We start from the raw sequence: 24,811 nt of genomic DNA, 5'->3' as shown, positions 1-24,811 counted from the left end.
TGTGGTGAGTGGGGGCTACTCTTCGTTGCAGTGTGCGGGCTTCTCACTGCAGTGGCTTCTCTTGTTGTGGAGCACAGGCTCTAGGTGTGTGGGCTTCAGTAGTTGTGGCTCGCAGGCTCTAGAGCACATGCATGCTCAGCAGTTGTAGCACTCGGGCTTAGTTGCTCCACTGCATGTGGGATCTTCCCAGACCAGGGCTCGAACCCATGTCCCCTGCATTGGCAGGTGGATTCTTAACCACTGTGCCACCAGGGAAGTCCAAAAGCAATGTTTTTAAAACTCTTTTTTTAACCATCTCCTACTGTAAGAAATACATTTTATACTTTGACTGTGCCCCCACATGTATAACTGAAACAGAAGTTCCACAGACATTTTCCTTACTACATCAGTATTCTCTGATCTATTCTTCTCTGTGCTTTTTTGTTGTGTTGTTGTTAATGTTGGTCATGAACTCCTGCATTGATTTTATGATCCATTAATAGGTTACAGCCTGCAGTTTGAGAAACACTGATCTAAAGATTTTTGAATTTTTAGTTTTCAACCTAAAAACTTTTGCTCACACTAGCACACATCTCTGATTGTTTATTTTCCTGAGACAGCCTTTTTTGTAGCAATACCAGCAAAGATTTGCCCCCAGTTTGATCATGAATACTCTTCTTTGTCTTAGTATTTAGTTCTTTTAGCCACTCTGAGCCTAAGATATATACACAGAGGAGTACCCTGAGGCCCAGAGGGGCTGAGTGACCCCCAAGAAATGCCATAGGAAGAAGGGCATGGGATTCAAGCCCAGTATTTCTGGTTCCAGCTCTTTCCTTTACACTGCTTGTCTTTGACTACTCCAGAGAGCCATTTAAGGGCTCCAAATAATGCGGATGAAAAAGATAAATTTGGTTTTCTAAAAACATGGTGACAAAAAGAAGATTACAGCAGCAGAAGCCTTGACTGGACTTCTGTCTTTGACAGTGGTCAATCTTTCACTTTTCAGAAGTGCCTTTAATGTTTGGCTGCATAGTTGTTTATAATTTCTTAGGCAGAAAAAAAAAAGTAAGCTTAAAAATCTTTATTTGCCCATTAAAAGTCCTATATCCAGTTTTTCAGAGGAAATGTTATAAAAACAATGTGTTGTCTTAAATATGACCTACAATAAACAAGTGTAGAGCCCTGTTTGCAGTTTCTGTGAATGGCCTTCATACCCAGCCTTTCATTCATTAGGCACCATCTCCCCAGTGTTTGAGGCACCAGGCCTTGCCCTGCAGGAGCCCTGGGGAAAGGGAAGGGGGCTGCACTGCTCAGTGCTCTGCACTGCGGTGCTGGTTGAAGTGACGGAAGAGCCAGGGAGTACCTGCGGACCCAGCACAAGATGACAGGAGTATCACACAGACACAGGGGAACTGCTACTTTTGCCCTGAGGGAGTTGAAAAAGGCTTCCTGGAGGGAGTGACTTAGAAATCAGGCCAGGCATAATTAAAGCACAAGGTGGGAAAAAGCAGAGCAGGTTTAGGGAGTTGTGTGGTTTGACGTGTCTGCTGTAGGTGGTGGCGACAGTAGGCAGACTACAGAATTTGGACTGTTTTTTTGTAACTAGCAGGTGATAGCTAAGGCTTTTCAGCAAAAAGAAAATTGCTGATGGCTGAGAAGTTGCTTTCATGGTAGAGACTGGAAGCAAGAAGGTAGGTTAGGTGAAAATACAGAGCTGAAGGAGAAAGTCAGGATGATGGGGAGGAGATAAAACAGGAGATGCTGGAGAGTTGTATGTTGACCAAAGATTAAGAGGTTTGAAGTATGGGTCTGGAATTCTGCCGGGAAAAAAGAGAGCAGAATTGAAGATATGATGTGGGAACCATAGAAATGAACCAGATTCTGTAAGGGTTCAGGAACTAGGGCAGTCCCAAGTGCCAGGCTGCAGAGGGGGCAGCATTAGCCTGAGGGTAATGCAGGAAACTTCCAAAGATGTCAGGTACCTTCAGGCACCTGATTTAGGGACACACACACACACACACACACACGCACGCACGCACGCACGTAAAATCTGGGGAATTCCTGTAAGAAAGCCTTACATCCCTGGGAGTCTGTACTCCTCAAATCTTACTTCAAAATAAATAATGACATATTTGTTTGAGGTATAAAGCAGGAGCATATTGTAAAGACAGCAGCTACAGATTTCAGGGCACTCAGCATTTAGAACATGTGTTCAAACCAGGAAAAGTTGTAAATTGTACCACAGTTGTCCCTGCATTTTTAAACAAAGTGCTGTTAACCTGTACTTTTCCCTGCCTTCCTTTTGGAAGTACTAACACACTTTTAAGTGACTGAGCCACTTGACCTCAGATCTATAGCTGCTGAGTTCAGGAAAATGCTAGTGACTTACTGGCTTTACCCAGTTGGTCTGGGAAATACTTGGGGACAACCCCAGGCCACCATTCAGTTAGGATTACTTTCTCTGTTATTTTAAAACATTGACAACTACCCGTTAACTAATTCTTGACCTCTCTTTTTTCCTTTTATTCCATAGGGTAGAATGGTTTTGAAGAAGGAAAAGAATGCTTTCTGACTGATTGCCTTGAGGGAAAAAAGAACCTATTTTTGTGCATCATTTACCAATCATGCCACACAAGCATTTATTTTTAGTACATTTTATTTTTTCATAAAATTGCTAATGCCAAAGCTTTGTATTAAAATAAATAAATAATAAAATTAAAAGACTGTGTTGTTGCGTGTTATTCACCCACTTGTGTTTGGAAGGCTGATTTGGAGATCACATACCCAAAGTTCATTTGTGTGTGTTTCAGAGACAGAACATGCTCGTACTCCCCAGGGGAGGAACAGTGATGCTGTTTCTTTTGGTCTTTTCACATTGGCTCCTGTTGTGCCCAGGTAGGACCCAAGTGTGGGGACATCCTGTGTGGTGATGCTCCCTCAGGCCCTGAACTGAGTTGCTCCATTTTGTTTTCTTCAAGGTCGCCATTCACTCTCTGATAATTTCTTGTTCCTTTGTCGGTGGTTGATCTGACTCCTCTAGAACGTCAGCTCCACAGCCACAGGGACATTTAACTGTGTCACTTGCCACTGTATCTCTGGTACCTAGTAGAGTACTTTGCACATAGTAAGTGCTCAATAAATATTTGGTGGGATGAAAGCGTGGGTGTACAAAAAATTTTCCAAAATACATAACTGATTAGTAATAAATTATATCTGTCCGAGATTTTTTTTTTATGTAGTTTGTACTGTATTCTTTTAAAAACAGTGAATTCTGAAGTTGGATGAGAGCAATTTTACATGTATAAATGAAGTTTTTTTGCATTACTTGTGAGGAAGATGTTGAAATATTTTATGTTATATGAATCTTATGCTTGAAGGGATTATCAGTATGTGTAAATGTGCCCAACCTTCCACCTCAGCATACCTGAGAGTTGAGAATATTCCCACTAGTAGTAATAGGTCCACTACAGCAGTCAATACTCAAATCAGTAGGGGTTGAAGATTCTTTTCTTTTTTTTATTGAGATGTTATTCACATACCATGAAATTTACCCTTTTAAAGGGTAAAGCCACTGCAGTGGTTTTTAGTATGTTCACAAGGTCGTACAACCATCACAACTATCTAATTCCAGAACGTTTTTGTCATCCCAGAAAGAAGCCTCATACCCATTAACAGTAACCTCTCACCCCTGCCAGCCCAAAAACCACTAATCTACTCTATGTGTCTATGGATTTGCCTGTTCAGGACATTTTGTTTGTTTGTTTTTTGTCTTTGTGGTATGCGGGCCTCTCACTGTTGTGGCCTTTTCCGTTGGGGAGCACAGGCTCCGGACGCGCAGGCTCAGCGGCCATGGCTCACGGGCCTAGCCGGTCCGCGGCATGTGGGATCTTCCTGGACCGGGGCACGAGCCCATGTCCCCTGCATCGGCAGGCGGACTCTCAACCAGTGCGCCACCAGGGAAGCCCTGTCCAGGACATTTTGTATAAATAGAATCATACAATATGTGGCCTTTTGTGTTTGGCTTCTTTCACTTAGTATACTGTTTTCAAAATTCATCCAGTTGTAGCATGTATCAGTACTTTGTTCTTTTTTGTAGCTGAATAATATTCCATTGTATGGATATATGCTGCATTTTTTTCATCCATCCATTGATGGACATTTGGGTCGTTTCCACATTTTGGCTTTTATGAATAATGCTTCTATGAACATTTGTATACAAATTTTTGTGTGAACATATCTTTTTAATTCTCTTGGGTATATCCCTAGGAGTAGAATTGCTGGGGTATATGTTAACTCTAAGTTTAACTTGTTGAAAAACTACCAAACTGTTTGCCAAGCATCTGTACAATTTCACATTCCTACCAGCAATGTACGGGTTCCAGTTTCTCTGCATCCTCACCAGTGCGTATTATTTTCCTTTTTCTAAAAACTTATAGCCATGTCTAGTGAGTGTGAAGTGGCACCTCACTGTAGTTTTGATTTGCATTTTCCTAGTGACTAATGACATTTCACATCTTTTCATGTGCTTGTTGGCTACTTGAATATCTTCTTTGGAGAAATGTCTATTTAAGTCCTTTGCCCATTTTTAATTGGATTATTTGTCTTTTTGTTACTGAGTTGTAAGAGTTCTTTATACATTCCAGATACTAGGCCCTTATCAAATATATGATTTGCGAATATTTTCTCCTATAAGTTCTCTATTCACTTTCTTGATAGAATCTTTTGAAGTACAAGTTTTTTTGTTTTGGGGGTTTTTTGGGGGGAGTCCAATTTGTCTATCTTTTCTTTGGTTTGTGTTTTAGGAGTCATATCTAAGAAACCATTGCCTAATTCAAGGTCACAAAAACTTTCAAGAGTTTTATAGTTTTAGCTCTTATATTTAGTTCTCTCATCCATTTTGAGTTAATATATGTATATGATGTGAGGTAGAGGTCCAACTTCATTTTTTTTTTTTTTTTTGCATGTTGGATATTTATTTGTATCAGTACCATTTGTTAAAGAGATTATTCTCTCTTCCCCAGATGAATGGTCTTGGCACTCTTGTCAAAAGTTAGTTAGGCATAATATATGAATTTATTTCTAGACTCTCAGTTCTATTTTATTGGTCCCTATTCTGTCCTTGTGCCAGTATCCCATGGTATTGATTACTATTACTTTGTAGTAAGTTTGAAATTGGGAAGTGTGGGTCCTCCAGCTTTTTCACGATTGTTTTGGCTATTCAAGGCCCCTTGCATTTCCATATGAATTTTAGGATCAGTTTTTATCTCTGCAAAAAAAGCCCCCTGGGATTTTGATAGGAATTACCTTGAATTTGCAAGTCATTTTAGGTAGTAGAGTCATCTTAACAATATTAAGTCTTCCAATCCATGAACAGGAGATGCCTTCCTATTTATTTATTTAATTTCTGCAGAAATGTGATTGATTTTTGTACATTGATCTTTTATCCTTGCAACCCTGCTGCACTCATTTACTAGCGCTAATAGTTTTTTAGTGGATGCCTTAGAATTTTCTATATACGAGATCATGTCATCTGCAAATAGAGATAGTTTTACTTCTTCCTTTCCAGTCAGGCTGCCTTTTATTTCATTTTCTTTTTTTTTTTTTTTTTTGCGGTACGCGGGCCTCTCACTGTTGTGGCCTCTCCCGTTGCGGAGCACAGGCTCCGGACGTGCAGACTCAGCGGCAATGGCTCACGGACCCAGCCGCTCCGCGGCATGTGGGATCTTCCCAGACCGGGACACGAACCCGTGTGCCCTGAATCGGCAGGCGGACTCTCAACCACTGCGCCACCAGGGAAGCCCCATTTTCTTAATTGCCCCTGGCTAGAGCCTTCATTAGTAGAATGTTGAATAGAAGTGGTAAAAGCAGACATCTATGTCTTGTTCCTGATCTTGAGGGAAAAGCGTTTAGTCTTATCACTGTTCAGTACGATGTTAGCTGTGGGATTTTCACTGATGTCCTTTTATCAGGTTGAAAAGTTCCCTTTTGCTTCTAGCTTCTTGAGTGTTTTTATCATAAACGAGTTTGGGTTCTGTCAAATGCTTTTTCTGTACCTGTTGAGATGATCGTGTGGTTTTTGTCTTATTTTATTAATATGGTATATTATATTAATTGATTTTCATATGTTGAACCAACCTTACATTCCTGAGATAAATCCCAATTGGTCATAATAGGATTATGTTTTTCTATGTTTCAGGATTCAGTTTCCTAGTATTTTGCTGAGGATTATTATATCTATATTCAGTGAGGAATATTGGTCTGTAATTTTCTTGTGATGTCTTTGTCTGACTTGGTATTAGTGTAATGCTAGCCTCATATAATGAATTATGAAGTGTTTCCTTCTCTTCTGTTTTTTGAAAGCGTTTGAGAGGAATTGGTGTTAATTCTTAATTGGTGGAATCCACCAGTAAAGCCATCCGGTCGTGGTCTTTTCTTTGTGGGAAGTTTTTTGATTACTGATTTACTCTCTTACTTCTTATAGGCCTATTCAGGTTTTCTATTTCTAGTTAAGTCAATTTCAGTAATTTGTGTCTCTCTAGGAATTTGTCCATTTCATCTAGGTTATCACATTTGTTGGCATACAATTGTCCATAAGATTCCCTTATAATCCTTTTTGTTTCTTCAGTGTCAGTAGTAATGTCCCCTTTCATTCCTGATTTTAGTAATTTGAGTTCTTTTTTGCCTGGTCAAAGATATATGCACCTAACACTTATCCATGGTTTAGCTAGTTATGCCTTGCTAAAGGTTTGTAAATTTTGATCTTTTCAAGGAATGAACTTTTGGTTTTATTGCTTTGTCTATTTTTCTATTCTCTACTTTATTAATTTTCACTCACATCTTTATTATTTTCTCCCTTCTTCTTGCTTTGGGTCTCATTTTTTTTCTTCTTCTCTTAAGGTGGAAGATTATGTTACAGATTTCAGATCTTTCTTTTTTAATATAAGCATTTACAGCTATAAATTTCTCTGTAAGCACAATTTCACCCATCCATAATTTTAGTATGTTTTGGTTTTTATATCATTCATCTTAAGAGTACTTTCTAGTTTCTGCTATGATTTTCCTTTTGATCCATTGCTTGTTTAAATCCCACCTATTTGTGAATTTCCCAAATTTCCTTCTGTTATAGAGTTCTAACTTCTTTCCATTGTGGTTGGAGAACATACTTCGTATGATTTCAGTCATTTTACTTATAGTGAGGCTTGTTTTATAACCTAACATATGGTCTATCCTGGAGAATGTTCCATGTGCAGTTGAGAAGAATATATAGATTGTTGTTGCTGGGTGGAGTGCTCTATAGGTCTAGTTGGTTAATAGTGTTATTTAAATCTTCTCTTTCCTTCTTTATCTTCTATCTAGTGTTCTATCCATTATTGAAAGTAAAGTATTGAAGCCTCCAATGACTGTTGTTGAATTGTCTATTTCTCCCTTTGATTATGTCTGCTTTTGCTTCATGTGTTTGGAGGCGCTCTTGTTAAGTGCATATGGGGTTAAAGGATTTTTAAAAGCTGCACAGGTTATTCATTACATCATTATTCATTGAAATTCACTGGTTCAGTCGTCCTCCTGATATTTCCAGCCAACTCTAAATGCTAGAGAGTTAAGCTCAGTGTGTTTGATCTTACCCTCTAGAATGGGTTCTGTTGCCTTGACATTCTCCTTAATACCTACAAAATGTTTTTCACTTATTAGTATTTTCATCAATTAATAGTATAGTTCCTCCCCGCCTACCTTTATCCAGTGAAAATCAAATTAGTTGTTCCCGCTCCTCTATTTCCCATTTATGATGAATTGTTATTTTCCTTCATCAACAGTCAGGAGATGTAGGACTATTTAATGGCAATGTTACTGTTTCTATTACTGTTACTTTCACCCTTTTCACATTATTTCAAGTCCTAGCAGAGAGTAAGACTAAGAAAAGTAGGTGCTGTTCAGACCAAATACAGACTTTTTACAAAAGCTAAGAAATAAAATGAGTGAATTACTAGGATAGGGCTTTCCATTAATCTTAGGGAAGATTTGCGTCATCCATTGAAATTTGAACCTTCTGTTTTGTGGCTTTGAGATTGAACTGACATTGTCAAGTTTTTACATCTCAATTATTTCATGGTCTCAGTGCTCTTTAAAGTGTGGGATTTGTTCCTTAGAACCAAAGTTAGAATTAGCATCAAAATACAGTTGCTTATTTCTTCATGGGCATGGTGCTATCAACTAAGAAATCAGCTTTATGAATTGAAGCAATGTATGAAATTGAATAATTTCTTGTTTACTATTTTAAAAATTATTGAGTGATCAGAAATTAGTCTGGAACAGATGTGATATTTCAGAGTTTTTAAACCCTTCTTGGACAGACTTTTGTAATGCATGAGGCATAGGTTGTTTTGTTTTGTTTTTTACACACACACATATAGTATTATTCAAGAGTATTTTATTTCAAGGAAGCCTCAGTGTTTACAATAGACCAGAAGTTGGTAAGAATTTAGTCCAAAGAGCCTCCAACAGGAATGCAGCTTACCTGATCCTGCCTGGCAACTTCAGACCTGAAGAAATTAAATCTGACTTCTCTTTGGCCAGCTGGGTTGTAACTTTAGGCTTTTTAATAGTTGAGAAAAGATCCTGAAGGTTCCTTGACTTTTTATCTACCAAATTATTTGGTTATGCTAAATTCCTTATCAAGACAGTTTAAGAATAGAACTTAATGGCAACAGATAATACAAAGAATCCAGTTGAAATAGAAACTGCCATTCTAGATCTCTGCTGTGAAGCTGGGCAGGAGAAAACTTAACTATAGCTAGCAGTTCAGATCACAGGATGTGCCAGACACCATGCTGAGTGTTTTATATACATTATAATTTTCATCTTGGCAGCATCCCAATGAGAGAAGTTATAGCTCTTCTCTTACAAATTAAGAAATTGAGGCTTAGAGAAGGTCAAGTAACTTGGCCAAAATGACTCACCTATTAAGTGGCAAAGTCAGAAATGAGACCCTGGCAGCCCAGGGTTATTGTTCCTAACTGCTGGCCACCCTTCATCCATGAGACAATTGGGCCAGTATTTGTTAGGTTGTGCACAGTTTTTTTGTTGTTGTTGTTGTTGTTGTTGTTGTTTTGCAGTACGCGGGCCTCTCACTGCTGTGGCCTCTCGCGTTGCGGAGCACAGGCTCCGGACGCGCAGGCTCAGCGGCCACGGCTCACGGGCCCAGCCGCTCCGCGGCATGCGGGATCCTCCCGGACCGGGGCAGGAGAGTCGGCAGGCGGACTCTTAACCACTGCGCCACCAGGGAAGCCCTGTGCACAGTTCTTGTACTTGAGGAATTCAGAGTCTCAGGAGAAAAACAGGAAAATAAACAGAGGGAACTGAAGGGAAAGCTTTATATATGCACACATATTATATATATATATACACACACCAATATATAGTGTATGTATTTATTTGTTTTATATATAGTGTGTGTGTATCACAGAAAAATGGACAGAGTATATATACACACACTATGTTTTTAAAGTTAATGAATAACCACAATAATAATAGCTAACCTATAGTGCTTACTATGTGATAGGCACTCTTCTAAACATTTTGCATATATTAACTCATTTAATCCTTGCAACAATCCTATTATTAACCCCATTTTACAGATGAGGAAACAAGTTTAGAGAAATCCAATAACTTGCCAAGGTTAAAGTGCTAGTAAGTAGCTGCAGCTAGACTCCAGTGCATATAGCCTGGCTCCGGTGTCTGTTCTAACCCCCTTTCTGCTTTGTCTCTTAGAGAAGCTCACCAAGTGGAAGGTAGGTTACAGGGCATGCTGACCACAGGACCCATGTGTGCAAAGCATAATAGTAGGAAAGTCTGAGAAGTGTGATGGGCTTGGATTTAGGACACAAGCAGGGCTGGTGAGAAGAGTTTTTCTAGAGCTAGAGATGGCGATGCTCTGCACAGAGCATGGGCTTTCCAGTGGGGAGCCATGAAGAGGCTCGTGCATTTTAGCAGGTATGAATTAGAGGCAGACTGGCTCCTGAAATTAAAATACTGGGGTCACTGAAGAAAGCAGGTAGAGGTGCTGGTTTAGAACATTACAGCTTAGAAGCTACCTTAAACAAGCCAGCAGGTAAGAAATGGGATGAAAACAGTTGGGTCAGTGACAAGGGGAAGATTCTAGAAACCCGTAAGTAAGGAGACCTCTAGGAAGAATTCACTCCGTGCAGCAGAGCTTTATGAGTGCATTTATGCTGACTCAGAGTACAGCTCAGAGAGGAGTTTTGAAATTGTCTTGGGGAAATACTTTCTTTACTGAGGAGTCAAAAAGCAGGTATAAATAACAGGAGCTAGGGTAGCAGCTAAACCTGAGTTTGACCTGAGCATAAGAAAGGGTAATGGCAAACCCAGGTGATGAAAAGATGCCCAAGATGGGTGGGCTATATTGGTGGCAACAGCCTGGCCATTCTTTGATGAGGCTTCAAAAAACTGAGAAGAAATCTAGTAAATCTTAAAATTATCCAGTTCCTTTTTCATGAAAGTTCCTTTTGAGGAAAGTGTCAGTCAGTCTTTCCTAATCAAGGGAAAAGGGCTTTTCTCACCCTGGGTGAGGAAGCTGAGGCACCATTGCCCTCTGCCTTAAGGGGGTGCCTCTTCCTGCTCAGGCTGCCCCAAAGCTCAGGGCGAAGTTGGGCACTTGGCCAGAGGTGGACCTGACCTGACCCTTCCTCTGGGAGGCTTCTTGCCTCATGACTTCCATACACACACGCTACCACACGTGACTAAAACAAGAACAGCCTACACACGTGGGCAACGAAGAATGTTGAGAATTCAAGGCACAAATGACTTAATTTCTGTCCCAGAAAAGGGAGTTCTCCAGCATTTTGCTTTTGGTCACAGGCATATCATAACTATAGTGTAGGGAAGTTGTGTCTTAGCAGGTAGGGGTAGTTTATAAAGGCAAAAGACAAAGTGTAGCCCAAATTACATTTGAAAAATCCCTCAAATCCCAGTGAAATGCTGACGGGGTATACAGGAGACTGCAACTTACTGAAGAAACGTCAGAGTCATGTACTCCTGTCACTCTTCTAGCAGGGCAGATACTCCTGGTATGGGGTGACAGGCAGACTCACCCCCACTATTTAAATGTTCTCTCTCTCACCCTCCTCTTCCACCTTTCTCTCCTGGCATTTATTGTTGAGTGGGTATATAAATGTACATTGAAACTCAGGCTCCCACTCTCTAAACCGGGATGGAATCCTCTTCAACAGAAGTATTCATGTGCAGCCTAAGACAGACATAAAAGTTCACAGCAGCAGAGCATAGTATTTAGGTTCCTGTCAAGGCCAGCACTGCTAAGCTTTGGGAGAAGCAAATTGAATTTTTATTGACCCTCGGAGTACTTAACCTACACAGCCAGCTAAGTTAACTGAAACAACAAAGCAGCATCTCTTTGGTGCTGTAGACCGATGTGATCCACACATTCGAACGTGTAGTCAGGCGACAGAGGTATGAGTCCCAGACCAGCCCCTTCCTGACTGGGTCAGTCACTTACCCTCTCACAACCTCAGTTTCTCAGCAGTGGAATGAAAGTTACAATAATAGCCACACAGGGCTGTGAGAAATAGATGATTTGTGAAGGTGCCTGGCATATAGTGTTACCCAATAATGTTTGTTCCTTCCTTGTATGGAAAGATGGACTGACCTATAAAAGTCCTTCCTAGTGTTGATAATAGGAAAGCCTTGCTCAGGCATCCTTCGGACCAGGAAAGGCTCCACACTGCTGAGGTTTTACAACTGATCTTCTATTCCATGCTTGGGTCCATTGGGCACCACTACCTCTCCCTCATGTCTACCCATGCTCATCTTCATCAAGGAACAGGGGTCCTGGGTCCAGGTGAGAACTCATGAAGCCCTTTGAAAGGTGTCTTGGAAAAGCTGTCTCACCTCCAACCACGATCCCTGTTTTACATGAGGAAAGCTTATGGGAAAATTCTGGTCATTTATCACTTTTCAACAGGTGCAACCACCATTAAACCTAAAGCTTTGCTGCTTGTGAGCAAATATTTGCATCTGATCTAGAAATGGGGCCCACAGGCTAGAAATGACGCAAAGAAAATAGGAGGAAAGGGGACTAGGAAGGGGGGTGTAGTAGCCCCCATTCACAGAGCTAAGCACCGTCACCCCTGGAGCCTCACTCCAAGTGAACTCTTGATTCCTCAGGGTAAAGAAGACTTGAGCATTGTCTAATTTCTTTAAGAAGACACAAGATAAAGATTTGTAGATTACATTGTTACATTAATTATAGGAATGCAAGGTTTCCATAGTGAAAGTAATTCTTAAAATTTGCTGAAAACTTGTGTCTTCACTTATGTTCTATTTTTTTAATTTCTTGAAAAGAAAGAGAAGTAGTAGCAACATTGTATTTTTTTTTTTTTTTTTTTTTTTTGGCTGCGTTGGGTTTTCGTTGCTGTGCGCGGGCTTTCTCTGTTTGCGGCGAGCAGGGGCTACTCTTCGTTGCGGTGTGTGGGCTTCTCATTGCGGTGGCTTCTCTTGTTGTGGAGCACGGGCTCTAGGCACGCAGGCTTCAGTAGTTGTGGCACACATGCTCAGTAGTTGTGGCTCGCAGGCTCTAGAGCACAGGCTCAGTAGTTGTGGCGCACGGGCTTAGTTGCTCCGCGGCATGTGGGATCTTCCTGGACCAGGGCTCGAACCCGTGTCCCCTGCATTGGCAGGCGGATTCTTAACCACTGCACCACCAGGGAAGCCCAACATTGTATTTTTTAAATCCAAGTTGTTACCAGGACTTTTGTAAAGTCCTTGGGAAGTTTTTGAAGTTTAATTAAATTTTGATTGCCTTAGAAAAGGTATACCTTCTTATTTACTATTGCCATTTCTTATGCAGCATAAGAAACAAATCAGTTAATGGTGTTGCAACTAGGGTGTTTTAAATTATCGTTAAACGTTTTTTGCAGTTTGATCATAACTGTAATCCAAGTTACTTATGTTTTAAGAGTACCAAACTGAAAGATAACTTAAGTTTTGGATTCAGATTTACCAGGATTCAACTTCTAGCTTTATGATCTTGAACAAGTTTTTTAATCTCTCTGAGCCTTAGTTTCCTCTCTGTGAAATAAGAATAACTTTTCTATCTTATGGGATTGTTGTGAAATTGTATATAAATGTTAAGTTTTCCTGGGACTTACCTGGTAGTCCAGTGGCTAAGACTCTGTGCTCCCAATGCAGGGGACCCAGGTTCAATACCTGGTCAGGGAACTAGATCCCACATGCTGCAACTAAGAGTGTGCATGCCACAGCTAAAAACCCGCATGCCACAACGAAGATCCTGCACTCGGTGACGAAGATCCCGCATGCTGCAACTAAAACCCGATGCAGCCAAATAAATAAATAAATAAATATTTTAAAAATAAATGTTAAGTTTTTCCCTTTTATCACCTTTTTCTTGTACTTAGAAATCATTTTAAATTATTTTTCTGAATAAATAATGTATGTACATGATTTTTTAAAAAGTCAAAATAGTACAGAAGAGTGTAAGGTGAAAAGTACATCTCCCTGTCACCCTGACCCAGTGCCCCAGGCCTCATCCAGCAGTCTCTGTTGCCTACATGTACAGTTCCAGAGAGATTTCATGCAGAGAGAAGCATATTCTTTCACACGCACCTTTTTAAAACAGTTACTAGCATCATATATGATGCTTCCCCCCCACAAAATCTCTCCTATACATAGTTTTAAACATATTATCTATTGGTCACTGATCTATTAATTTTCCTTTATCCCCAAAGGAAAAAAAAGAAAGACATTTCTGAGGCTTTCTGCCAAACCAAAGACAGAAAACAGTTAGATGACAAGTTAGCCTAGGGTGTTTCAAGAATTAAATGTTAACATCCCTGAAGAAAACTTTACACCTTTGAAGTAAAGAAATCTCAGAGAGAGACTCACAAATACTGTCACAAGATGCTCTAATGGTTATATTTGTAAACAATTAGGACTTATGCTTTTGTGAATGTTTCCTGTCTTCATGTTAACCTTACAAGTGTCCCCTAAATGGCTCTACAGGATTCTCTTTCGTTTTTACATCTGCATCAACTATCCCCTTAACTGTCTAAATTCCTTTTTACAAAAGCTTGCAATGTCAAGGCATAGACAGGCTTCCATTTTCTCTTTGCTAGAACTGAGTCAGAAAACATATACTTAAAATTTGAGACCAAGAATTTAGGAAACAATAGGTTATCCAGAAAATAATATGCAGACCATTATATTCTTCTCCCCCAATATTTGGAGATTTTCCCACATCAGTGCATACATATCTGTCTGCCTCATTTTCTTTAATATTAACAAATGCATTGTGTATTGAATCAGTTCTCAATTGATGGACATTTCAGTTACTTAAAATCTTCATAATCTTTATGAAAGTCATATAGCTGCCAAAAATCAATGATATACAGAAGTAGCAAGTGGTGGTTAATTACTGGCTTTTTGATTGTATCTTACTGTGAAAGCCCTTTTTATTTCATGCTGAGAGAGTTCCAAGTTAAAACTATTTAAACACTAATTAGTGGTTGCTAATTGGGATAGTATACATCCCAGTCAGCTCAATTTTATGGAGTATTTATTGGCCCAATGTGAAGACACTGAAATAAAATATATCTGAGTTGTATCCATGAGTAGTTTTTGGTCTAATTGGGGAAGGAAGATTAAAAAAAAAAAACAACAACAAGTAGGACAACACACATAATCAGGTACTTATATTTTGCAGAGAATTGCAAAATCTTCTCTTTTATCTTTTTAAATTGCATTCATCAATTTCAGGATTTGAAGGTCTAGAAGGGACTTTAAGCCACACTAAGAGAACTCTAAGCCAATTGATAATAAATTGATCAGGTTTCCACTATTGGAAATGTGGTTATGTCATTACTAACTTGTTGCAGTTCAACCATCATACCAAGCACAACCAGCAAATATGGAAAAAGCATTTTTTCAAACATTCTATCTTAAGACATTGAAGAGCTATCAATGCAGTGAGGACTTCAGGAGCCACAAGCCCAGAGAAAAGGGAAGTTCAACAATGAGCATTTGAGGCATTTGCTAATTCATAAACAATAGCTGTGAAGTGACCAAAATGTGGTGGCTGACAGACGGAGATGAGGAGAGCTCAGGCAGTCCTGTTGGGCTTGTGAGACAAAACTTAGAGTTCAGGGCCCACCAAGGAGAACAAACCCTGATAAACACCCTAGGCTTTCCATTGGAATCCCCAGAGGGCTTACTCTGCAACTAGAGGATGAACTAGAATTTGACTAGCCTTCTCAAAAACTGAAGTGCAACTCTGAATTTGCTTAATTTCTGATTGGATTAACGTGACATACCCATACCCTAAAAGTGGTATGTTTCCACCCAAGGCAATAGGAAATCCTCTGGAGGAAGGTACCACCATCAGCAGCCTCAGATTATCACACTTTTCATATATAATGTCTAGCAATCCATCAAAAGTACCACGCATACCAGATGACCAAGTGACCAAAAAAGAGAAAAAGCAAAGAATAGAACTAGATCCACAAGAAATACAAATATTGGAAATATAAGACATAGAATTTAAAATAACTTTAAGTATTTTTAGGAAACCAATGACAAGATGGATAATTTCAGCAACTAAATAGAAACAACAAAGAATTATATGGAATGTGAGGACTGAAAAATATACTAGTTGAAAGTAATAACTCAATAGAAGGTTTAACATCAACTTAAACATCACTGAAGAAAGGATTTATGACCTGGAAAGGAGAAAATATGCAACCTGAAACACAAAAAGAAAAAGAGGAGAAAAATACAGAAAAAGGCATAAGAGAGTTTAGATTGTGATGAAAAAAATCTAATTTACATGTAATTCAAGTCATAGAAGGCAAGGAGATAAATTGAGGCAGAGCAATATTTGGATAGATAATGGCTGGGAATTTTCCAGAACTAACAAAAGACATCAAACCACTGATTCAAGGAAACCACACCAATAGTAAAAGTGAAAAAATAAAGGGCAAAGAAAAATTTAAAAGCAGTTAGAGGAATAAAAGATACTTCCTTAACTGAGAAGAAATTCACATAACAAAAAATTAACCATTTTAAAGTGAACAATGGCATTTAGTATATTCACAATATTGTGTAACCACCACTTCTATCTAGTTTTTTAAAGTTTTCAACATCCCAAAAGGAAACCCCCTACCCATTAAGTCATTGCTCCCTATTCCACTCTCCCCAGCCCCTGGTAACCACCTCATCTGTGTTCTGTCTCCATGGGTATGCCTGTTCTGGATATTTCTAATAATTGAATCATATGGAATACGTGACCTTTTTTGTCTACCTTCTTTCACTTAGCATGTTTCAAGGATCATCCACATCATAGTATGCATGTATCTGTGCTTCATGCCCTTTTATGGTTGAATAATAGTATAATAGTTTGTTGTATCTATATATATGCCACAATTTGTTCATCCATTCATCTATTGATGAACATTTGGTCTACTTCCACCTTTTGGCTGCTGTAAATAATACTGCTATGAATTGGTGTACAAGAATTTGTTTGCATCCCTCTTTTTTTTTTTTTTCGTAGTACATGGGCCTCTCACTGTTGTGGCCTCTCCCATTGCGGAGCACAGGCTCCGGACTTGCAGGTTCAGCGGCCATGGCTCACGGGCCTAGCCACTCCACAGCATGTGGGATCTTCCCAGACCGGGGCATGAACCCGTGTCCCCTGCATCGGCAGGCAGACTCAACCACTGCGCCACCAGGGAAGCCCCTGCATCCCTCTTTTTAATTCTTTTAGGTATATACCTAGGAGTGGAATAGCTGAGTCATATGATAATTAATTCTATGTTTAACTTTCTGAGGAACCTCCAAACTGTTTTCCACAGTGGCTGAACCATTTTATATTCCCACCAGCAATGTACAAGGATTCAAATTTCTCTACATTCTCATCGGGACTTATTATTTTCCTTTTTTTTTTAAATTATAGCCAATTCTAGTGGGTGTGAAGTAGCACCTCATCATGGTTTTGATTTGATTTTCCTAATGACTAATGACATTGAGCATCTTTTCTTGTGCTTGTTGACCACTTATATGTTCTTTAGAGAAATGTATATTCAAGTCCTTTGCCCATTTTTTATAAATTGATTTATTTTATTTATTTATTTTTGACTGCATTGGGTCTTCATTGCTGCATGTGGGCTTTCTCTAGTTACAGCGAGTGGGGGGCTCCGCTTTGTGGCAGTGCACGGGCTTCTCATTGTGGTGGTGGGCTTCTCATTGTGGTGGCTTCTCTTGTTGCAGAGCACAGGCTCTAGGTGCGCGGGCTTCAGTATTTGTGGTGTGCGGGCTCAGTAGTTGTGACTTGTAGGCTCTAGAGTACAGGCTCAGTAGTCGTGGCGAACAGGCTTAGTTGCTCTGCAGCATGTGGCATCTTCCCAGACCAGGGCTCAAACCCGTGTCCCCTGCATTGGCAAGCAGATTCCTAACCACTCTCCCACCAGGAAAGCCCTGCCCATTTTTAAATTGGATTGTTTGTCTTTTTGTTACTGAGTTGTAAGAGTTCCTTATATATTTCAGATACTACACCCTTATCAGATATATGATTTTCAAAGAGTTTCTTTCATTCTTTGTCTATTCACTTTCTTGATAATGTCTTTCAAGCACAAATTTTTAATTTTGAAGGAGTCTTTTTTTTCTTTCATTGTTTGTGTTTTTAGGTGTCATATCTGAGAGACCATTGCCTAATTCAAAGTCACAAAAACTTCCAGAGTTTTGTAGTTTTAGCTCTTATGTTTAGATCTTCATCCATTTTGAGTCAACATATGTATGTGATGTGAGGTAGAGATACAAATTCTTTTGCATGTAGATATCCATTTGTCCCAGTACCATTTGTTGAAGAGATTATTCATTTTTCCCTGTTGAATAGTCTTGGTACCCTTGTCAAAATTCAGTTGAGCATAATATATGAGTTTATTCATGGACTCTCAATTCTATTTTATTGACTCTATGTCTGTCCTTGTGCCAGGATCACATGGTATTGATTACTGTTGCTTTGTAGTAACTTTGAAATTGGGAAGTGTGAGTCTTCCAACTCTGTTTTTCCTCCTTCAATATGAAATATATTACTTTCTTAATTTTAATTTTATTGGAGTATCATTGATTTACAATGTTGTGTTAGTTTCAGGTGTACAGCAAAGTGATTCAGTTATACATATAATATATTCATTATTCTTTAGATTCTTTTCTCTTATAGGTTATCCTAGAACATTGAGTACAGTTCCCTGTGCTGTACAGTTGGGCCTTGCTGGTTATCTATCTTATATGAAATATATTACTTTTAAAGTAGCAACAGAGGACTGACAGTTGGTGTCTTGACAGAAACAATGGAAACCAGAAAACAGTGGAATGAAGTGTTACGGGAAAAACATGCCAACCTAAAAACCTAGGGAAAAAAATTCATCAAAAATAAAGATGAGGGGACTTCCCTGGTGGTCCAGTGGTTAAGAATCCATAGTGCAATGCAGGGGACACCGGTTCAATCCCTGGTCAGGGAACTAAGATCCCACATGCCGCGGGGCAACTAAACCCTCATGCCATAACTACAGAGCCCACTCTGGAGCCTGCACACCACAACTAGAGAGAATCCCTCACACCACAACAAAGAGCCCACGGGCTGCAACTAAGACCCAATACAGCCAATACATAAATAAATAAATATTTTTTTTAATTATGATACTCTTAAAAGTTTTTTTAAAAATAAAGATAAACTTATAAAAATAAAGATGAAACAAGACATTTTCCAACAAACAGAAACACTGAAAGGGAGTTCTTCAGGCAGAAGAAAATTATTCCAGATAAAAACATTGAGATGCAGGAAAATTCAACAGCAACATCAAGGGTAAATATTCAGGTAAAATGACAATTGATGTAATATAAAACACTAATAATAATGTCTTGTGGAAATTAGTTGACATTAATTGCACAAAAAGATGGGAGAGGATAAATGGAATAAAAGTATTCTTAAGACACTTGTATTTACAGGAATAATTAAAAACACCAATTTATATTAGATGTTAATAAATCAAAGATACATGTTGTGATCCAGGGTAACAACTAAAAAAATAATGGTCTCTAGGTTAGCAAAACCACTAAAAGAATAATAAATAATATATAATAAACTTATGAGGGAGAATGGAATAATAAAGTCATCTTTAAGAAGAGTTAAAAATAAAAAGGAGGAAAATAATATGGAACAGGTCGGATAAATACAAAACAATATAATGATAAATTTAAATCCCAATATGTCAGTAATGAATGTAAATGGATGCTTAAATACTCAAAGATAAATATAGACTAGATTTAAAATTTATATACATATACATCAATGAATGTGTAATAGTTCTTTAATATGAGACAAATGTTGAAAGTAAAATGATAGAAAAATATATACCATGTAAATATTAACCAAAAGAAAATTCTTATATAAATATAACAAAATATGCTTTAAGGTAAAGAGAGACACTTCATAATGATGAAGGAGTTAATCCATCATGAAGAAAACAGTTCTAAATTTCTGCACCTAATATATCTTCAAAATATATGAAGGAAAAATTGACAGATCTAAAATAAGACAGTTCCACTATCACAGTGGGAATTTTATTTTTTTAATTAATTAATTTTATTTATTTATTTTTGGCTGTGTTGTGTCTTTGCTGCTGCACTCAGGCTTTCTCTAGTTGTGGCGAGCGGGGGCTACTCTTCATTGCGGTGCACGGGCTTCTCATTGCAGTGGCGCCTCTTGTTCTCTTGTTGAGCACAGGCTGTAGTTACCTGGGCTTCAGTAGTTGTGGCACACGGGCTCAGTAGTTGTGGCTCACGGGCTCTAGAGCGCAGGCTCAGTTGTTGTGGCATACAGGCTTAGTTGCTCCGCGGCATGTGGGATCTTCCCAGGCCAGGGATTGAACCCGTGTCCCCTGCATTGGCAGGCAGATTCTTAACCACTGTGCCACCACCAGGGAAGTCCCAGTGGGAATTTTAAACACACCTCTTGGTAACAAGCAGAGAAATACTCATTAAGGATCTAGATTTGAACAACATAATTAATAGACAAAATGTAATTGACATATATATGGCACTCGTCAACTACAGGATATATATTATTTTCAAGTGTACATAGATCATTTACTAGAATAGACCATATTCTTGGTGATAAAGCAAATGTCAACAAATATATAAGGATTGATGTCATACAGAGTATGTTTTCTGACCACTGGAATTAAGTTAGAAATCAATAACAAAAAGATATTGGAATGATAGGAATCAAGTAATAAACTTCTAAAAAAAAACCTTATGAGTCAAGAAATTGCAGCTGTAATTATAAAAAAAATTTTTAATTGAATGCCAATAAAATCACAGCATATCAAAACTTGTGTGATGGGGCTTCCCTTGTGGCGCAGTGGTTGAGAGTCCGCCTGCCGATGCAGGGGACGCGGGTTCGTGCCGCGGTCCGGGAGGATCCCACATGCCGCAGAGCGGCCGGAGCCTGTGCTCCGCAACGGGACGGGCCGCAGCGGTGAGAGGCCCGCGTACCGCAAAAAAAAAAAAAACTTGTGTGATGCAGCTAAAGCCATGTTAGAGGGAAATCTGTGGTTTTAAATGCATATATTAGAACAGAAGAAAGGCTAAAAATCAGTTTTGTAAGCATTCCTCTCGGTTAAAGAACAGCAAACTGAATCAAAGGAAATAATAAAGATCATAAATTAATTTACTAGAAAACAAATATACAGTAGAAAAAAAATTAACCAAGTAAAAGTTGTTTCTTTGAAAAGACTAATAAAATTGACCTCTGCTGATCAAGAAAAAAGACCCAAATGACCCATAAGAAGAACAAAAAAGAGGACATCAGTACAGAGCTTACATACATTAAAAATAAGAATAATAAAGTTCATAAAAGCAGAAAGTAAAATGGTAGTCACCAGGGATCAGAAGGAGGGGGGGAAATGGAAATTGTTGTTTAATGGGTATAGATTTCAGATTTGCAAGGTGAAAAAGTTCTTCAGATGTTTCACAACAATGTGAATATACTTAACACTACTCAACTATACACTTAAAAATGGTTAAGATGGCAAATTTTATGTTATGTTTTTTACTATAATAAAAAAATTAATAATAAGAGTATTATGACAACTTTGTGTTAAGAATCTCTGAAATTTACATGAAAATGGACAAATTCCTTGAAAAATACTAACCAAAATTGACACAGAAGAAACAGGAAATCTGAATTCTCCTACATCTAAGTAATAAATTAAAGTCATATTTTAAAATCTTCCCTCAAAGAAAAACTCTAGGGGTAGGAGATTAACAGGTACAAACTACTATGTATAAAATAAGCAAGATACAAGGATATAGTGTACAGCACAGGGAATATAGCCAAATTTTATAATAATTTTAAATGGAGTATAATCTATAAAAATATTGAATCACTATGCTGTATACCTGAAACTAATGTAACATTATAGATATTATATTATTAATGTTATAACATCAACTATAATTTTTTAAATAATTAATTAATTTAAAAAAAAATTTTAAACTCTAGGCCTAGGTGGTTTCACTGATGAATTGTTTATAACATCTAAGGAAGAAATAAAACAGTCTTACACAAATTTGTCCAGAGAAGAGAAAAAGAGGAATACTTCCAAGTCCTTCACTGAGAGCAGCATAACACTAACACCAAATCATGACAAAGACATTACAAAAAGGAAAATTACAAGTTAATTTACTATATGAATATAGATACAAATATTCTAAATAAAATATTAGCTAAATGAATCTGACAATATATAAGTAGGAAAAATTACAGCCAAGTTAGATTTGTTAAAAAATGCAAGGTTGAAAATCAGTGCGATTCAACACATTAACAGAATGAAAGTGAAAAGTCGTATTTTTATCTTAATAGATACAGAAAAGACATTTGCTGTAATTCAGCACCCATTCTTCCTTATCTAATAGTGAGTATTTTCAAAACTACAGCAAACATCATACTAAATAATGAAATATTTAAAACTTTTCCCTAAGATTGGAAATCAAGATACCTCCTGTGATTTCTCCAACATTTTATTGGCAGTCTTAGCCAATATGAAAAGGCAAGAAAAAGAAATAGATGTAAGGATTGGAAAGGAAGAAATAAAACTGTCACTATTTACAAACAACATAGTAGTATATGTAAAAACTCCAAAAGACTCCACAAATCAGCTCTTAAAATGAATAAGTAAATTTAGCAAGGTCAATTTTCTTTCTATATGCCAACAATAAGCAATTAAAAATGAAATTTTTTAAAAGATACCATTTACAAAAGCATCAAATATACATCAAATACTGAGGAATAAATCTAAAAGAATATGTGCAAGATTTCTACACAGAGAACTATAAAGCATTGAGAGAAATTAAAGATGACTGAAATAAATGAATATACCAGGTTGATAGGTTATAAGACTCAATATTATAAAGATGTTAATTCTCCCCAAATTGACCACTGCAGGTTCAAACAGACCCCAGTAGGGGTGAGTGTGTGTGTGTGTGTAAAATTTGACAAGCTGATTGTAAAATTTACATGGAAATTTAAAAGGCCAAAAATAACAAGACAATCTTGAAGAATGATGAAGTGGAGGAATTACTGAACTCGATATTAAGACTTTTTATAAAGGTACAGTAATTAAGATTGTGAGGTATTGATACAAGGATAGACAAATAGCTGAATAGAACAGAATATGGTCCTAAAACGACCATGCATTTATGAACACTTGAATCATACAAAGGTATCACTGTACCATAGTGAGTATAAGGATGGTCTTTTCAATAAGTGGTGCTGCATCAACTGAATATCTGTAAAGAAAGAATGAATCTTGATTCCTACTTCACACCAGACTCAAAAATGAATTTGAAGTGGAGCATAGACCTAAATATGAATGGTAGAACAATGAAGCTTCTGAAAGATAAAGTAGAATATCTTCAAAACCTTGGGATAGGCAGTTTCTTAAACAGGACTCAGAAGAGCACTAACCATAAAATAAAAGATAGATAAATTGGTCCACACTAAAATTAAGAAATTCTGTTCATCACAATATACTATTTTAGAAGAAAACCTATAATACTTATAGCAAAGTAATAACTAATACATATATTACTTACATAATGTCATAAGTAATACTTACGACAAAGGACTCATACTCAGAATAAAGAAGGAAAAGACTGACAACCTGATAGAAAAATGAGCAAAAGAAATAAATACATGTTTCAGGATGAGCAAGATGTATAAACAGCCTAAAAACATATTAAAAAGTGCTCATCCTTTTTAGACATCAGGGGATGTAAGTTAAAACCACAATGAAATACCATTATATACCCACCAGAAGTGCAAAAATTTAAAAGTCAGAAAATATCAACAATTAGTGTAGATATAGAACAACTGGAATTCTTATCCACTGGTGGGGGTATAAATTGTTACAGCCACTTTGGAAGACTGCCAGTATCTGCCAAAACTGCCAGTATATGCATACCCTAAGACCCAACAATTTCACCCCTAGTTTACCTAAGAGAATTGCATACACATGTACAAAAAAGAAACACAAGAATATTCCTAACAGCGATATTCATAATAGCTCCAAAATGGAAACAAAGAAAACGTCCATCAATAGAAGATTGGATAAATAAATTGTGGGGTAGTCATACAATGGAATATCATGCAGCAGTGAAAATGAACAAACTACTGCTATATTCAATGACATGGATGAATGTCACAACATAATATTGTCTGAAAGAATCCAGACACAAAAGAAGATATACTCTGTTTCTATTTATGTAAAATTGAAAATAGGCAAAACTAAACCATGGTCTGAAAAGTCTGGATTGTGGTTTCCTTTGGAGGAGAAGAGAGGGCCTAGTGACTGGGATCAATAGAGGTCCTTGTGGGGTGCTTGTAGGGTTCTAGTTCTTGATCCAGTGATTTCATGGGTGTGTTCTCTTTGTAAAAATTCACTGAGCTGTATACTTATACTTTGTGCACATCTGTATATAGGTTATACCTCAAGAGTTCACTTAATAACATTACATAGCCAATAACAAAAATAATAATAATCAGTTAATCAGTAAATAGGATGTTTCCAGGTGTTGAAAAATATGCTGTGCTTTCTTGGCAAAGCCAGCATCATGCCTTTCTCTGAAATTCAGCTGCTTGTGTGTTCCTCTCTTGATATTATATTTTTCTCAAGTAAACTGGTTAATAGCTGGGTAGATTACTGAGTAAATTCTGACCCATTATTTATTACCAAAGATTTAGTGTCAGCTGATCAGTACACTAACACAAAAACTTAGGTCATTTCCACTTCTGGCAGCTTTAGTTCTTCCTGCAGAGCAGGAAGCCTCTTCTTTTGCTGGGTTTCTTTTGTTTGTTTGGTTTGGTTTTTAAATCTTTAACCCTGGGACTTCCCTAATGGCACAGTAGATAAGACTCTGCCCAATTCAGGGGGCCCAGGTTGGATCCCTGGTCAGGGAACTAGATCCCACATGCGTGCCGCAACTAAGAGTTCACATGCCACAACTAAGGAGCCCACATGCCACAACTAAGGAGCTTGTGAGCCACAACTAAGGAGCCCTGGAGCCACAACTAAGGGGCCTGCCTGCTGCAACTAAGACCCTGTGCAACCAAATTTAAAAAAAAATCTTTAACCCTTTAGCCCTATTGGACTATGCAGATTCCTCTGAGGGTTGAGACTCAGCTGTCAGAGATCAAAGATCCCATCTTTTACTTGGGACTCCTCTAAGAGGT

General features: G+C 38.0%; 1 protein-coding gene across 4 annotated transcripts in view; it reads left to right on the top strand.

Annotated features, from left to right (window-relative positions):
* The window catches only part of RNF130 (ring finger protein 130), a 140,674-nt gene that overhangs the window by 105,475 nt on the left and 10,388 nt on the right, over positions 1-24,811 (top strand). For 3 of the 4 annotated variants that reach the window (XM_049707383.1, XM_033413515.2, XM_033413514.2), the window contains one exon: positions 2,513-2,700. The exons of the other annotated variant lie outside the window; for it this stretch is intronic. In XM_049707383.1, the coding sequence (XP_049563340.1) occupies positions 2,513-2,551 (39 nt within the window). In that variant the 3' untranslated portion in view covers positions 2,552-2,700. Of the gene's footprint in view, positions 1-2,512; positions 2,701-24,811 lie in introns of those variants that run through there. 4 annotated transcript variants of the gene reach the window in all.

The sequence above is a fragment of the Orcinus orca genome, chromosome 3, assembly GCF_937001465.1.
Source record: "Orcinus orca chromosome 3, mOrcOrc1.1, whole genome shotgun sequence".
In the NCBI taxonomy this organism is placed as follows: Eukaryota; Metazoa; Chordata; class Mammalia; order Artiodactyla; family Delphinidae; genus Orcinus; species Orcinus orca.
The sequence above is the reverse complement of the archived record's forward strand: the minus strand, read 5'-3'. Positions and strand labels throughout refer to the sequence as shown.